This window comes from Pelmatolapia mariae, linkage group LG23 (assembly GCF_036321145.2).
Source record: "Pelmatolapia mariae isolate MD_Pm_ZW linkage group LG23, Pm_UMD_F_2, whole genome shotgun sequence".
NCBI classification, from domain to species: Eukaryota; Metazoa; Chordata; class Actinopteri; order Cichliformes; family Cichlidae; genus Pelmatolapia; species Pelmatolapia mariae.
The window spans coordinates 5,300,001-5,316,937 of record NC_086246.1 but is presented as its reverse complement, the minus strand read 5'-3'; the positions used below and the strand labels follow the sequence as shown (position 1 = coordinate 5,316,937).

Genomic DNA, 16,937 nt, shown 5'->3' with positions numbered 1-16,937 from the left:
CGAGAGCAGAACAGATGGAGAGCAGATACCTTTCTGATGTGCAAGTGACCCTCTTATATAAATGGAGGGCAGCAGAATTGCCTGGAATAGGAAGACAACTGCCTGATTGCCACGAGCTTTGTTGTGCTTTCCACGTTCAGGTTGTGATAAAGCACCGTCACAGACCTGCCCGCGTCTCCACAGTGCCCCCTGCTGGCAGATACACTCATCAGCACATTCAAACGTGATGACACAAAACTGTGAAGAGCAAGAACACATCTCTCGATATCATCGTGGCCACACTTATGTCCATCCTGCACCCCACGTATGATTCTACCGACAGCAGCAGCCTCCTCATCCTCCGCCGGGGCCGATGTGATTTCCATACAAATTACTGTTGTCATGGTAACTGGTTGAAAGAGGTCATTACCTAGGTGATATTGGTGACAAATGATGAAAGGCTGGCACTGGACCAAGTGCTCTTCAACAAAGGACAAGTGGCTTTCACAGAGGTGTGTGTGTGTGTGTGTGTGTGTGTGTGTGTGTGTGTGTGTGTGTGTGTGTGTGTGTGTGTGTGTGTGTGTGTGAGACACATGCAGAGAGTGTCAATCAGCTAGACGGGAGCATGCACAGCCACATGCAAGTAATCTGCTCTAGACTTCCATCATAGGCGAGTTCAGGCGAGTCCCTAAATTTCATCACAGCACCTCTAAAAACAACTGTAGTGATGGTAATAATGATGATGTATGTCAGTATTATCTTCTGGTATTGTCCTCTAATGTTCTGTGTTGGAGGATGAAAACTGCCCAGTGTTGTTGATGTGGTGATGTTGCAGTGCGCTCACACACTGGCGTGGCTGCTTTGTCAGTAATAGACTAAATAAGACTTTGGTTGCTGTGGCAGAAAGATGATGCAGAGGTGATTTCATGACACAGGTCAGTGATGCACATTTAAAACACTCTTAACTGAAATATGCAGGAGCGATGTTGTGACTAATAGTGTCAGCTTATTTTTCTTTGTTCCATTAGTCTGCTGCTATGGCACTAGTTGCCAGCAAAGGAGCTGATGTACTTTATTAGTTTAGTTAAAGATTTCTATTCCTGTTCTGTGCTTCATTGTTTACAGCACAGCTTCAGATCCAGGAGGTCTGTGTCCAGTACCAGCTGGATTCAGTCTGAATATTGTTAGAAATACAGATCAGTTTATGCCTTTTATTGGTCTGTAAATTCTGGTTTTACTTTTATTGAACTTTTGGGTGACAGCACAGAGTGAAAGAGGAGGACAGAGAGGGAGAGACAATTAAACATGCTAGAGTGGACATGTAGGCAGGGTCAACAGCAGCAGTTAGAAATGCCTCTGTGTTGCCCATATTCACTGATGATTTTCTCCCAGTGTCTAGGTGGGTTCTCTCCGGGTTACTCCGACTTCCTCCCACAGTCTAAACACATGCAGGTGGAGGGGTTAAGGTGATTCTAAACTGTGTATAGGTGTGAGTGTGTCTGTGTTAGTCCTGTGTTAGTCTGGCAGCCTGTCCAGGGTGTGTCCCACCTCTCGGTCGGTACATGCATTTAATGGAAGCTTTGTGTGTTTTCCATTCGCACACTTAAAAGGCTCAGTGGACGTTCTAAAGCACACATTTATGGATATGAATAGTAGCATTTGACAGGATTGCTGTCTCTCTAAACATGGCTGCCACTACATTAATGTGACAGTCTATAAATCTGTTCTCCACTCTCGGATTTGGAACATGTGATTGTGCTCGGTGCTGAGTCTGCACAATAAAAGGAGAGTTTGTATGAATCAAAACCAAAAGCAGCTCTCTGCAGTGTGCTTGATGTTTAGCTGTGTGGAGTGTCAGGATGGTCTTCCACTGTCTTCATTGAAAAAGGCTCCTCTAAGTATTTGATGATTTGGTGGAGAGACTGAAATGATGTTGTACATGTTTATTCTTTCACCTCACAAATTGTCATTTCACTTATTTTGAAAAGTTCTGGTCGACATGATTGAGCCTTTGTCTCAGATTGTGTCCACCCTAAAACGGGTGTATTATATTAAAATCTGCGGTTATTCATTACAGGGCTCGCAAAATTTCAAAATCCCTGGTAGCCCTTCGGGCAGAGACTCTTCAGTTTTTGGTAGCCCAAAATAAATTTAAGTAGCCCGAATAAAAAAGGGGGCAATTTTTTTTTATGTTTTGTTTCCTGTTTTGTTTCCGTTACAATATTATACTTTAATGTATAATATTGTAACAGAAACAAAACATTAGTCAAAAAATTGTTGAAACACAAATTACAATATTGTATAAAAATTACAATCATCAACTCAAATACTTGGTTGTAATTGAACAGAAATTTCTATGAACTTGTAAGAACTGTACAACAGGAATCAGTCTGTGTCAGATCCTGAATTTGAAATTTCCACTGGAGTCACGGGTAAGAGGCAAGTGGAACCAAGATCTAGGCCATTTGCTTTTTGAAGTTTGCAAAGACTGCTAAATTTTGCCAGTGGTAGTTCACTCTTTGCAACAGAGTAGGCTGTTCTAAACAGATTTTTCAGGTTGATTTTTAGTATGTTATTTGCAGACTGAGCAATAATCCATTTCTTGCATTTCTCATGGGTTCTAATGGGGGCCTTTCTTAAAATTACTGGTCCCAGTAACAAAGGCGCTCGTCGACTCAGAAATCGAGGGAAACCAACAACGCACCCGGCAGAACATTATGTTATTTACACGGGTGCAACTTCTTATCTTGTGCGCGTATTTTATTTTGACAGCGAATGTGCACCTGCAGACCACTTATGTGCACCCCTGGTTATTTAGCTTGTCATATTCCAGCCACAGAAATTCTTTTGTCCATGAAACCATAAAGCTGCACTTTCTTTTTGCCTTATAGTCTGATTTGTCATAACTTTTCCGTTTTGTGGTAAGCTTTTCTTTGGCTGTCACTTCTTCACCCTGACCGGTCTTATTTGGCTCAGCAGAACTAAAATATATATCCTGCTGCCTTTACACACGCACTCACATAACGCTCAGCGATTCTCTGCGCGATCAACCTCTCACATGTTTAAGCTTCCTGCGGGAGATTTCACTTGTCATGTTTGATAGTAAACTAACGATTGATAAGACGATGTCAGAGGAATTGGTGCGCAAATTATCGTCACTCACCAATCAGTACTGTCGCTCTCTATACACAGTTCGCGCGATTTCAAAGTGAAAGCAAAAAACAAGCGCAAATTCAAATGCGATTTCAATATGTCACATATAGGGCTGCTCGATTATGGCAAAAATGATAATCACGATTATTTTCACTGAAATTGAGAGCTCGATTATTTGATGATATTTATTTAACAATAACAATGTATTGAATAATGGCTTTAAAGATTGTCAAAAATAGTATAAAATAGTGTGCAAATACAAATATAGTGCAAATGTTTGCAATATAAAAAATAAAATGTAAACATCTATGTTTAGTGAACTTTGCCATGTCGCTCTGTGGTGCAGCTACAACACCAAAGTTTACACACTATGTCTACTTGATCCACGTCTGACTCCGCGAACCCATAATGTTTCCACACCACTGAAGGGTTTTTTTACCTGTCTTTTCAGCCAACGGCAGTCACTCTCCTCTCCAAATAACTTCTGCTTAGCTTTCCGAGCTTCGCTCTGTTAGCTCCTCTTAATTGTTGTGCCGCGTGTTCGAAACGCAGAGAGGTGCGCTCGATTTGCCACACGGAGCAGCGCTAGAGTAAAGCACGAGGGAGGTGCTAATAATCGGCTCAGTCATTTTTAATGATCGTTGAAAGCCCAGATCGTAATTTAGATTAAAATTCGATTAATTGAGCAGCCCTAGTCACATATTGACAGTGGTTCACCGATGCTAATGACATATTTACCCAGCTACATTTCTGAAAGAATGCAAAAGCATTGACATATATTTTTCCTTCCTATGATAGCCCGACGGGCAGGGCAGGGATAGATTCTGGTAGCCCGACTGGAAAAATCGCTAGCCCCGGGACGTCGGGCTAGCGATTTTGCGAGCCCTGCATTATAGGCACTGCAAAAGCTCATCCAAATATGTAAGTTGTTGGTAACATTATAGTGTGTACCCAACTGAAATGAGGTTTACAAATGTGAATAGAGTTGACTAAAAGCAGCATATTGCATTAAGTGTAAGGCAGTGTACACAGACACCATGACTGGGAGCTGAGCACCTCTAAGACGCTGCTCCTGCTTCCCATTATTGTTCACGCCTCCTTCATTTGTTGTTCAGTATTTGATTTCACTGCCCGCCCACATTACACTCAGGCAGACATCGATCCATCACTCTTCCCCCGTCCACACTGAGGCCCCATGTCCTCATGGTAACACTGAAGATGTCACAGCTGGGCCAGAATGCAAGTGCAGATCACTTCAGCAGTGTGGAATGTAAAGATTAAAAAAGAAATGATAACGAGAATTATAGAACTGTGTTTGTAACTCATCTTGTCTCTGGACAAACTGCAGAAGCATCATGGTAATACAAATACAAATGAGAAGGATGTTAGAATCACTTGAAATCATTTAAGAGTAAAAAGGCTTACACTGGTCTTCTGTGGCCAGTTTAGCCACTGAATGAATTAAAAACATTCAATTATGATCTAAACATGAAGCCGTTTCACACCAAAGGCGTTCTTACTCTGCTAGTTATATGGAAAGAATCAATAAGTTTGACAGAAAGAAAATTAAAATAAAACTTGTTATTCATAATAACACAGCTGTCACACAAGTAGGTTTGGATTGAGGAAGCAGGAGATGGAATAAATATTTGATGTCCTCTCTGGCAATCAGGACCTGGACTCTGTGTGGGACTCCTGAGTATCTGGCTCCTGAAGTCATCCAAAGCAAAGGTCACGGCCGGGCAGTGGACTGGTGGGCTCTGGGCATCCTCATCTTTGAAATGCTGGCTGGGTAAGTGGTGCAGTCTATGGTAAACATCTCTATACCTGCTTTAAACACTAGAGGGCACTCTCCTCCATCAGACCGACTGGGGTAAATCTGCACTCGTTCATTTTGTAAAAGGCAGTCAGAGTTGAACCTGTTTGACCTTTAACCTCCTAGGACCTGGCGTCCACATATGTGGACATCACATTTTGGGTTATTTAGACCAAAATACTCGATTTTGCTCTACAAGGGCCTGATATCCACTTACGAGGACATTATACTGCTACTGTTCTATCAAAATTTTAAATGAATATCCTCATTTGTGGCTCTCATTTTTCTTAGAAACAAAAATTAGGTAAAAATAAAAAATCTGGTAATTCTTTGTTTTTACATTCATCAGGCCCCAATCAGCCCAAATATCAAAGAGAAATTAAAAATGCATGCCGTGGAAGAGTTCGGGTCTTAGGAGGTTAAAGTCAGGCCCAAGGCCATGGCAGTTATGTGGAGGGAGACATGCTTAAATCTACAGTCTGACAGCTCAGAGAAATATCTGCAGATACACACACAATAAGGCAGGTACACACTGACAACCACTGAGGTCTCCCTCTAATCCCTGAAATAAACTTTTGGGTAGACATAAAAGCAGTATGAACCTCTGCACAATAATGTTGCCATTTGTAACTGTAGCCCTGCAAGAAAAGGTAAGTGAGAGAGCAGAGCACTGGAGTGGTTTGTGTTCATGGAACAGAAGAATTATTCAGTTAATCTTACTTTAACTTATTAGTCCTTTGTTTATAAAAATCTCATTTCCAAGAGAGACCTGGCATTACTGCTGTTATTGTCTTATTCTGGTAAATCTTGTCATTATTAGATACTGTAGAGCTGTGACAAATGAATCTGTGAATGGGCCTCATTGTAGCAAATGAAGAACAATAGCACTGGTCCTTATAGAAAGCACCTCTGTTTATTCTAATGTGCTCACAAACAATAAGGCTATCCATTCCTCTGAGCATTCTGAGCAAGCAGTGCTGAAGGCTGTGATGGACTTGTTTCAGAGACATTCATCAGTCCAGCAAAGAATTCATTGCACCAGTGCATGTTGTATTATGTACAGCACTGTGCAAAGGTTTGAAGCACTAACAACATGCCAGAGACCCTTTGAAAGTAATGGCAGGAGTACTTTGTAGTTACCAGAAAAACAGGTTTTCAAGCCAATTGGCGAGTAGGTTGTTTAGCATTGGTGAGAACTTTCCACAGTGTTTCTGTGGATTTAGGCTTTCTCAGTGTCTTCTGTTTGTTCACATCATCCCACACTGGATCATTTTCTATTCTGCAACTAAGCAAAATGGAGGAAAGAGGATCTTAACTGAAATTTCCCTCAGTGAAAGGGGGAGGGAGCGGCTTAACACAAATGTGTAAAAATTGCCTGAGGGTGGAAAAAGGAGTTTGGCATGCGACATAAACTGTGGACTCTGTGTATCTCTCAGTGCAAAATCTTCAGACCATCTGTCTGGAAGGAAACACAAAGCAGTGACTCGGACACATTCCAGCTTTAAAAGAAAAAAAGCTTTTACAGAGTTTCATATTGACCACTGATGTGCCACTGACACCTGTCCAGTCTGTATATAATGTTCTTAGATAAATCATGCTGAACCCTAACACATAAATGTGGAGCGCCCTCCTCCAGTTGCACTGAAATCCCACCTCTATGTGAGCCTGGCCTATCCTCCTCTTCCATCCAGGTTCTGTCTGTTTTGCTGGGAAAAGCTCCATGGCTTTGAATTTGTGGAAGGAATGTGACCTTTTTCCAAGTATGAATGTGAGCAGGCTTTGAAGTGTATGTGGGAAAAGCTGCAGGCTGCGCTGCTCCCAGCAGAGGGACACTTCCACTGTCGGACAAAGACTCTGTTCATTCAGCATCACTGTGAAGCTGTTTGTCACACGTCTCGACCAAAGAATGTAGCAGCTGTTTTTGAAAACTCAGTATCAGCAGATCATCGTCCTTTGGGGCAAAGCATGTGTAGAAAAAACATCAAGTCAAGGATTAGGGGTCGCCAAGGACGATTCGGGGGGAAAAGTTAGGGCTGCTCAATTAATCGAATTTTAATCGTGATTACGATCTGGGCTTTCAACAATCATTAAAAATGACTGAGCCGATTATTAGCTCCTCCTCTCGCGCTGCTCCGTGTGGCAAATCGAGTGCACCTCTCTGCGTTTCGAACACGCGTCACAACAATTAAGAGGACCCGAGGGAAGCTCGGAAAGCTAGGAAAGCTAAGCAGAAGTTATTTGGTGAGGAGAGGATAATGGCTGCTGAAGAAAGAATGCCGTTGGTTGAAAAGAGAGGTAAAACGACTTAAGTGGTGTGGAAACATTATGGGTTCGTGGAGTCAGACGTGGATCAAGTAGACATAGTGTGGAAACTTTGCTACGGTGTCGTAGCTGCACCACAGAGCAACACTACAAATTTATTCAATCATTTGAAGACCGCTCACAAAGTGACAAACGATCAAACAATGAAGGAACATAGAGAAAAACCTCTTGACAACACCTGCTTCATCCTCACAGACTTCCATTCACGCTCCCCCGTACAACGCGACTAAATATCCCACCAGCTCCCAGAGACACAAGGAGATAACAAACGCGGTAACGTTTTCCTCGCCAAAGACCACTGCTCAATTAACACAGTGAACAACCAGTATTATGCAGTATTTTGAAGTTCACTAAACATAGATGTTTACATTTTTCATTTATTTTTTATATTGCAAACATTTGCACTGTTATCAGTATTTGCACACTATTTTATATTATTTTTTGACATCTTTAAAGCCATTATTCAATACATTGTTATTGTTAAATAAATATCGTCAAATAATCGAGATCTCAATTTCAGTGAAAATAATCGTGATTATCATTTTTGCCATAATCGAGCAGCCCTAGGAAAAGTCTCCTTCATAATTTTACTTCTGGGCCCATATTTCTGTCCTTAATGGAAACCAGTACCCTTTTTGTATTTGCAGTTGCAGTACATGTGGCCGTGTATATGAAACCTTATTTCTTCTAGAACTTACTTTACTGCAGTACCTGTATAAAAATGTCATTGGCCTATTTCCTGATTTTTTTCACCTCAGCTCCGCGAGTTCTCATCCGTCTCAGCTCAGCAGAGCATCAGCCTGGTGGAGCTGCTGGAGGTGAAACTTGCTGTCCTATTGTAGCAGCTTGTCACTGACAGCGCCTTTCAGTTAAATTGGTCTGGACTCCAACTGCAGGACATAAATTAATGAAGAGAAATGACAAGAAACCTATAAGCAGTTCCTCCACACTGCAGTCGTCAATATAATCTGATTTGAAAATGTTGGAACAAACCTACAATGCATGATCATTTAGTGATTCTTCAGGCTTTCTAGTAATTGAATGAACACCTCAGAGGTTCCCCTGAGGCTGTTTCATGAAGCTGACATAAAACCTCATTCGAGGGCACTTTACAAGGACAGGATCTTATTTTAGAAAAGCCCATGATTTCCCCACATTGGTTAGCTTTGTTGATGCAACTGGTTTCTGGAGAATTCTTCTTTATTGTAACGTTCCCTTGCAATCAGCAGAGGCTCCATTTTGCATTTTCTTTTAACCCATCCCTATCCCTAGAAGTCAGCGCTAATATTCAAATTTAAAGTAATGTATACATTAACCATGAAGAGGCTGCCAGGAAAGCTTTCACCCCACGTCCAGCACCCTGAGGCTGTACGCTAAGTGGAAGGAAGGATGCCGGGGACTGGAGAGTCTCAGCACCACGGTCCACGATGAGACAACGAACATCTGCGAGTACATCAGGAAGATGGCCAAACATGACTGCATGCTTAGGGAGTACCTCAGGCAGCAAAAACCCAAGAAAGAGGAGGAACCATCATGGAAGGACAGGCCCCTGCATGGTATGTACCACCGGCAGATAGAGGAGGAGGCTGACATCCAGAATCCTACCAGTGGCTGGACAAAGCTGGACTGAAAGACAGCACAGAGGCACTAATCATGGCAGCACAAGAACAAGCTCTGAGTACAAGATCCATAGAGGCTGGGGTCTATCACACCAGGCAAGACCCCAGGTGCAGGCTGTGTAAAGATGCCCCTGAGACAATCCAGCGTAGGGCTGGGTATCGTCACTGATTTCTAAAATCGATTCGATTTGAATCGGGGAACTTTTGCCTCAGACAGCCAGGAATATTGTAATTCTGATCACTTATCAGCACATATCCATATTTTTATATCTATAAAAACAAAGCTGACACTGTGAGACTTCATCAGAGGTGTGAGCATCACAGCAGATGTCTTTTTTTTTTTGTCAAAGTAACTGAGGATAAAACACAGAAAAACATGAAGGCGGTTTTCCTGGTCTGGGCTTTTATAGCAGATGACCTTAAAAATACTGTGCAGTAGATCAAAAACAAAGTGAAGCAGAGCAAAGTTACAGAGGTTTGATTAAAGACACGGCTAAGCGTTTTGCAATTTGGCATAATTTTAAAAAGTTTTAATTTGATTAGTATTGAACAGCAGAAATGAGGCTTTGTTGTCGTAAGTACAAAAAAACAAAAAACAAAACAGCGGCTGACAGCGCTGGTGCTTAGACTGGTGGTTAATAAGCAAGTGAATAATGCAGAAAACCGAGATTTTTAGATGGGAAACTGTTCCTCAGAGAGAGAGAGAGAGCTCTACATGAAGTATGATTTTATGGTGGTGGAAGCAAAACAGGAAAAGTCAGAGGGAATTCATGACGATGTTTACGTGAAGCGTAGTTTGGATCTTCAATCAAACCTGCAGCTTCAGAATCAGCACAAAAACAGACGTAAACACAAAGCGCCCACCGATGCTTCAGAATCAGTGAGCTGTCAGCTTTCAGCCCCGACGGCGTGTCCGTGTCCGTGCCGTCGGGTGAGAAAGGCGACATCTCACTGATTCTGATGCGTCGGCGCTCTGTGTTTACGTCTTAGTGCAGAATCCGTGTACCTGCTCTCATTTACTGTCTTAGCTGTTTGGTGGTTGTTGAAATTTTGTGAGGTTTAACCTGAGATTCTGGCGTTTCAGCCAAAATAAATTTATATTTAAAAATTGATATCATGTTATCCAAGCTAGAATCGATTTTAATCAATAAGTCGATAATCAAAACCCAGCCCTAATCCAGCACATAACAGCAGGGTGCATGATGCTAGCAGGCAGGGCGTACATGGAGCATCATATCCAAGTGGCCGGCATAGTGTACAGGAACATCTGTGCCGAATGCAGCCTGGAAGTCCCGAGGTCAAAATGAGAGACGCCCCCAAGGGTGGTGGAGAATGACCGAGCTAAGATCCTGTGGGACTGTGTGCAGAGACTCCCAAGCTAGGCGAGTGGCTCCAGCAGATCCCAGGAACAACATCGGAGATCTCTGTCCAGAAGAGCGCAGTCCTAGGAACAGCTAAGATACTGCGCAGGACCCTCAAGCTCCCGGGGCGAGCGAGGAAATTTATTTTTTATTTAAAAGCCAAATTATGTCAAAATGCCAATGAACAACAAAAGGGATATTTAATGAGAAAATTGTCATTCTACTAATCTACAGAAAATCATATACATATGTAGTATGTGTATATTGTTAATATTGGCTTCAAACAACAAGTACATATGTGTGTAACTGTGTAGGTCCTCAGTCATCCAGGTCATGGTAATCTAAGGAGCCTGGAAAGAAAGCAACTGGACTTCTTTAAGTTTCTTGAAGACGTCTTTAGAACTGAAGAAGCTTCCGGGGTGAGAGGTGAAACACAGTCTCTGCATAGTCGTGTGTGAAGCTTGATTTTCACACAGGGTGACTAAACCCAGATGGATATTGGACACACTGCAGTCAGGACTTTGCTGTTTTGAGATAGATGACTTGCATTCTCAATCTGACCTAAATTCCTCAGCTGTGACAGCATCAGTTTTAGAGAAAAAAAACTGAAGTGGAGTCTGCAGTGCAGCTCCCACAGGCCCCACATCCAACAGTTTTATGGCTGGAACGTTTCAGTGGGAACACAAGCAGAGTGTGACAAACTGGTGTTATTATGTGCCTTTCTGCTCCATGTGTAATGTCTTCAGAGGCAGCTGCCATTATGTAATTTTTGGGTAATGACTTGTCCAGGCCAAAAGAAGAACTGAGAGCTGGGAAAGCATTCAGTGGATGGATGGTAGAGGGCGCGTACACACACAGACACACACAAAACCATCAGCTGTGAACAAAGACTGCACTGTCTGCACCAGAAAGTTTTTATAGACCCTTCTCTCCAAAATGGTGTTCATTCAGAGTTTTGTTAAGTGATTCAGGTGAGCGCGAGCCTTTTAGCTCTTACCTCTGTTACCTGTTCCTTGCGTCATGATCCTGAATTGGGTTTGTGATTGTGTGTCAGTGTGTGTCTGTAACTTCAGATGAGCAGGCTGGGGGTGACGTTTCCTTCTTTCCACAGGTATCCACCTTTCTTTGATGACAATCCATTTGGAATCTATCAGAAGATTCTGGCTGCAAAACTGGAATTCCCACGTCATCTGGATTTCTATGTCAAGTAAGACGTGGGCACCATGCAGGGGATCAGACACATAACCAGGAATCTGTCTGCCAATGGCTTGTTTTTATCGTTAACCACAGGAGTGGTAGTGAATGTAACTTAGGTAGAACAGGCCATCTAGTTGGAAGGTTGGCTGTTTCATTCATTCCTGTCAGTATGTTGAGGTGTCCTTGGGCCTGAAAGCCAAACTGCCTGTGATGCTTCTATCAGAGTGAAAGCAGAAAGAAACACTATGAATGTGTTTACAGTAGAAAACATCTGTACAGCAAGACGTTGCTAAGAACACAGACATTGTGGAAACAATTGTAATTTATGAAAAACAATGTGAAACACTAGAAACTCGAGTAGGTTGTGATTCCTGACAGTAAAGCTATCATACGCTGTGACTGCGTAATCCTGGAGCAGATCGTTCCTGTCAGGGTGGAAGTGTTTATCACAAGGCCATCGCTCAGGAGTGCTCATTTCATTTCAAGTTTTAGAAATGTGTTTAAACTTTACTGTAACATAGAAACATGTTGACTCATTGTGTGTACCTGGAATTGTGCTTATTGTTGTGTTACTCTGTTGACTGGATGTTGTTAATGGGCTGGTTCTCATTCACACACATTCATGGAAGCACGTTTTTTTTCTATATCTAAGTGCTTTCTGTGTAACATTCATACACAGTCGTGCTCCAATGAACACATCGGGAGCAACCCTGGGTTAGCATCTTTGCCTTTGGCATGCAGACTGGAGCTGCCAGAGGTCGACTCACACCCCCTCTGATTAGAAGGCGACCTCCTCCACCTCCTGACCCACAACCACCCCAATATGTACTTCAGTACTTATTGGATATGCATGCAGATATATGCATGATGGTGGCATAGCTGCTCAAAAAAGGCCTGCAGGTGGACCTGTTTGCAGGATGTGGCCAGTCAGAAAATTCTCGTATCCCAACTGAGGGTGACTGACACACTACCATCACGACAGTCATTCAAATGACTCAGTGTAAAACTTCAAACGGCTGTTGGGGCCTTTTCCTGAGGGGATCTGCAGGGTCCCTGTGGTTAAAGAGGCACTTTGGGTGGATCTGCAGTCACTAATGACACACCTGGCTTTTTTAGACTGGTTCCCCACCCAGTGCACAACACCCATCACAACAGCCTGAGGGAGCAGGAATGATTACAGGCACTCTGGGTGGGAGTGTGTGTGTCACTAAGTTCTAATACAGTGACTGTGGAGAGGTCAGCCACACACAGCTTCCACTGATAATTCAGCAAAGTCACAACTTCCCACTCTTAAGCCATCTATCTAGCAGCCAACAGAGGAAGGGATTTTTAATATTCCCACAAGTATTAATATCTTTCTTACACAGTTCCACACCACAGTGTCCCATCCATCAAACTGTGACAGGCCGTACAGAGGGACACCTGCCGTCTCTCCAGCAGCTGCTTCTATTGAATGTAGACAAGCAGACAGACTGGAGAAATGTCCCAGCACAAGATAGGAAATGAGTATTAAAATGAACTGCTACCTTAGGACTTGTCAGGAACTCATTGATCAGACCTGAAGGATTCTCCTCTACCTCAGTGTCTTCGCTCACAGTTCCTATTAAAGTTTGACTCGTTCTACCTACATGAATTATTGGATATACAGTGGAACCCCGACGTACGAATACCCCGTTAAACGAAAAATTCAAGTTACGAAGGCACTGAACGGCAATATTTCTGCCCGTGTTACAGCAAAATGCCCGCGTAACGAAATCCGCTGGCTCTGATTGGCTGAGCCCAGAATGCCTACAATGCCCACAATGCCTTCCGAATCATGTGACAACCCCTTGGCTTTCGTACTTGCGCTTCGCTGTTCCACTTGAACGACATATTGTTGTTGCCGTTAGCTATTAGCCTATAGCCTATCGTTCACTCAAAAGGCGCGATGGGTGCTTCGACTTACGAAAGACCCTCGGGAACGAATTAATTTCGTAAGTCGGGGTTCCACTGTATTGAAGTTTTCCTGTAAAACATCCTTAGAGTGACTTTGAACAGTCATTGTCTGTGTGAATGCTTACATGGAAATGCAGAAACAGTCTGTCTAAAGTTTCTTTAATTGTTTTCCTTTTGGAAGTCCATGAAATGCCATAAGTATTCCCATTAAATTAAAATATTTCTTTATTAAGTGTCATTCCCACAGTTCAGACACAGTGTGACTCAGTCAAAAATGAGAAATAGTCGACTTGTCAGCATCCAGCTGTCGTAATTATCAGCCTGCTAGCAGATGGTTGGATCTGAGATATGTTAGCTTTCTGTTCATCGGCAGGTATCGCGCTTTATGAGAACACCTGTGGATGTTTATATCACATGTTCTGATTTACAGTCTGATGAAGGTCTTGCTGACAAATGTTCTCAGTTGCTTCAGCTGGAGATTGTCAAATGGACACACCTCACTTTGTCACCTCTAACAGGCCGTCAGTCACCTTTTAATGAGGAGATATTTGTCATTGTGACAGTGCTGGAAAGACATGAGTGGTTGTGTCCCACAGAGACAGTACTGTACGACTATATTATGAAGCTGTGGATTCTTTTCCTTTGTCTCCTCAGAGACCTCATAAAGAAGTTTCTTGTGATTGACCGAGCCAGACGGCTGGGCAACATGAAGGTGAGTTGGTTTGATTTCCTGCCTCCTGTAATCACGTGGTACCATATGTCTTACTCTGAGTAGGTAGTTGATGACTAGCACAAGCCCGCGGTCCGGCTGGAGCACTATGATCCTGAATAAATAGACTTATGCAGAAGGGTTTTTGGAGTTATTGTGGTTTTTCAGTACATGTGTAATACGTCTGAATTATAATGTAAATATTCTCCAGTTAGAGCAGCAGCTTCACTCTTCTGAAGAACATAAAGTTGGAGACATTTATTTCAGACACAAGTATGGAGAACAGAGTTTTGAGGACAAAGATCCATAGGTTTGATATGTAGGCGTTTGAGTGAGTGCCATCGAAACGATCCATAGACCAATAATCATTTGATACAGTTCTGGAGAAAATCAAACTCTTTTTTTTTTTTTCTTATAATACACGAGTGTTAATAGAAGGAAGCTCTTTTTTATGCTCACAGATTTTAAAACAGATGGACACAATTTACAGTTATGATTTTATAAGCCATTTTGCTTAATGAGCGCCAGCTCGTTTCAGAGAAATGTTCAGTTTGTTACAGTCAGTTACCCAGAATTGTATTACTGTGTGAATTTGAACTGCTTCATTGATGACTTATTTGAAATTGGTCACTCTCCATTGGGTGACCAGACTTCCCTCTCTCTCTTGGATGTTTTTTGTTCGTTTGTTTGGGATTTTTCCAGCTCACAGCAACGTCCAGGAAGTTCTGGAGTAATCGCAGTCTACTTCAGTTTTAGCAGTGTGTTCGTTTAGTTGATCTTTGTGATTTGATGTCCCTCCCGTTCCTCACAGCTGTTTCATTATTGATGGTTCTGGTGGATCCCATTCTGAGACTGGCATGTTTTAATAAATATCACCATGTGGCAGAAGTGTGTCTGCGTCTTATGACAAGAGGAGGTCATGTGACGGTCACTCAGTGACTGATTCATTAGACCTGTTCAACTGCTTGTTAACATAAATGTCTAATCAGTCAATCAGCTGACTGCAGCCCATGTAGGGCTTGTTTAGATGACCTACTGAAGTTGAAAGAAACATTTAAGAAGCGAAGTGATTTTAGTGACTTTGGATGTGGCAGGGTCAGATGGGCTGCTCACTCCGAGTATTTCAGAGACAACATTTTCTGGGCTTACACCCAGGAAAGTGGTTGGTGCTGCTTTCAAGCTGCATCTAGTAGTTCAAACAAGTGGATTTTCCTTCTCTGACTTCATTTAGTTGGTTTGATTCTTGGACGTTGCGTGCAAGAGATGTAAACCCTCATGATCAACAGCGTGCTAGTTGTAAGGACGATGTAAAAGCTTGGATACTAGCTCGAGTTCCTCAAACCTGGTCGTCTACTGTGCTCCTGAACTGTTAGCCTGTAGATTAGTGACCTTTCGGTTTCTCATTAACTTCTAAAAGCTTAGGAACTCATAAGTTCAAGTCGAGGTGTTGAGGCATTCATATGTCCATAACAAATTTGAATACCAACAATAGTTTTCAATAACCTGACCACGACCAATGAAGCCTTCCCAGCAGCCAGTCACAATGAAGAACATAAACACAACAGAAGAATATGTTCCTCCTCTTTTCTAATGAGTCCTTGATAGAATTACAGGTTGTATTGTGTCAAAGTTTAGTAGGAGCAGGCTGCTCCATCACTCATTGATGGGAGCTGTGCAGATCTCCATTCAAACTGAAGTGTGTCAGTGAACATCAGTGAAGTCAGTGTGACACTGTGAGCTGCTCTCAATAAAACAGATGGCTCTCTGAGCCCAGTGATTAACGCCACATAATTCCAAACATGATGATATTGATTTGTGGCTGCCAGTCTTCCTCAGCCTCATCGCTCATTAACAGAACACAGATCTTGATGTTGGGAGGTTGAACAGTGCACTAGAATAATGACACACTGAGAGTTTGTTTATTTCAAAGAAACTGATGAACTACTTTTGTCCAAAAAATTATATGTTTGTCAAGTAAACATTAAAGTTCCCAATAATCTTGGTAGATGATGGATAAACTTTTTTCTTATATTTTTGCTACTGATTTGACAATTTTGTTCTTGAACAATGTTTTCAAATTAAAAGCCTCACAATGTGTTTTTACATCCATCTTCAGCTGTGTGATATTAAAAACCAGTCTTAAGCTCAGGGACAAATCAAATGCTGATTTATCTGCTCCTGCTGTTTGTTGAGTCGAGACACTGCTGGCCAGCTGTAGCCTCATCTGGGTCAGTGCACTCGCACGGCTTCACCTCACTCACGCAGACACATGCACTGAGAAAGTCAAGTAGATCAAATTTCAGTTGAGTGCAGTCTGCACAGAGCAGCAGCAGGAGCTCTGATTGGTCAAATGTGGCATATTAGTGGGAGATGAGTATTGTTCCTGGCCTGTCAGAGTTCCTGCTGGTGCACTTTTGGAGTTTAATTCTTATTTCAATTTTCTGATCCAAAAAAAACCCATGGGTGATGGTGTGTTTTTCTGAAAAAAAGAGAAATAAATTAGGTTCTGCTGGAGGTTTGTTTCTGTAAATCATGACCTTGGTGTAGACTTGGCTGTAGCTCAGGTAGAGCCAGTCACCTGCTAATCGGACATTTGGTGGGTCGACCCCAGTTTGTTCCAGTCTACGTGCCGAATATTATCTTCGGGCGAGATCGTAACCCCGAGTTGCTCTGATGCCTCCATTGGAGTGTGAATGTTGGATCGAAGGAGCATGGAAAAAAGTGCTTGTGTGAATGGATGAATAAGGCAGGTTGTATAAAGCGCTTTGACTGCTCACAGTAGAAAAGTGCCACTAATTTACCATTTCCTTTTGACAATGTGTAGTCCTATTTTTTCATTTCAAAAC

At 42.4% G+C, this 16,937-nt stretch overlaps 1 protein-coding gene across 3 annotated transcripts in view; it reads left to right on the top strand.

The window, feature by feature from the left end:
• prkx (protein kinase X-linked) overlaps positions 1-16,937 on the top strand; it is a 44,385-nt gene that overhangs the window by 18,445 nt on the left and 9,003 nt on the right. For all 3 annotated transcript variants that reach the window (XM_063465988.1, XM_063465987.1, XM_063465986.1), the window contains 3 exons: positions 4,805-4,924; positions 11,362-11,457; positions 14,037-14,094. In XM_063465988.1, coding sequence (XP_063322058.1) covers positions 4,805-4,924; positions 11,362-11,457; positions 14,037-14,094 — 274 coding nt within the window. The remainder of the gene's footprint in view (positions 1-4,804; positions 4,925-11,361; positions 11,458-14,036; positions 14,095-16,937) is intronic.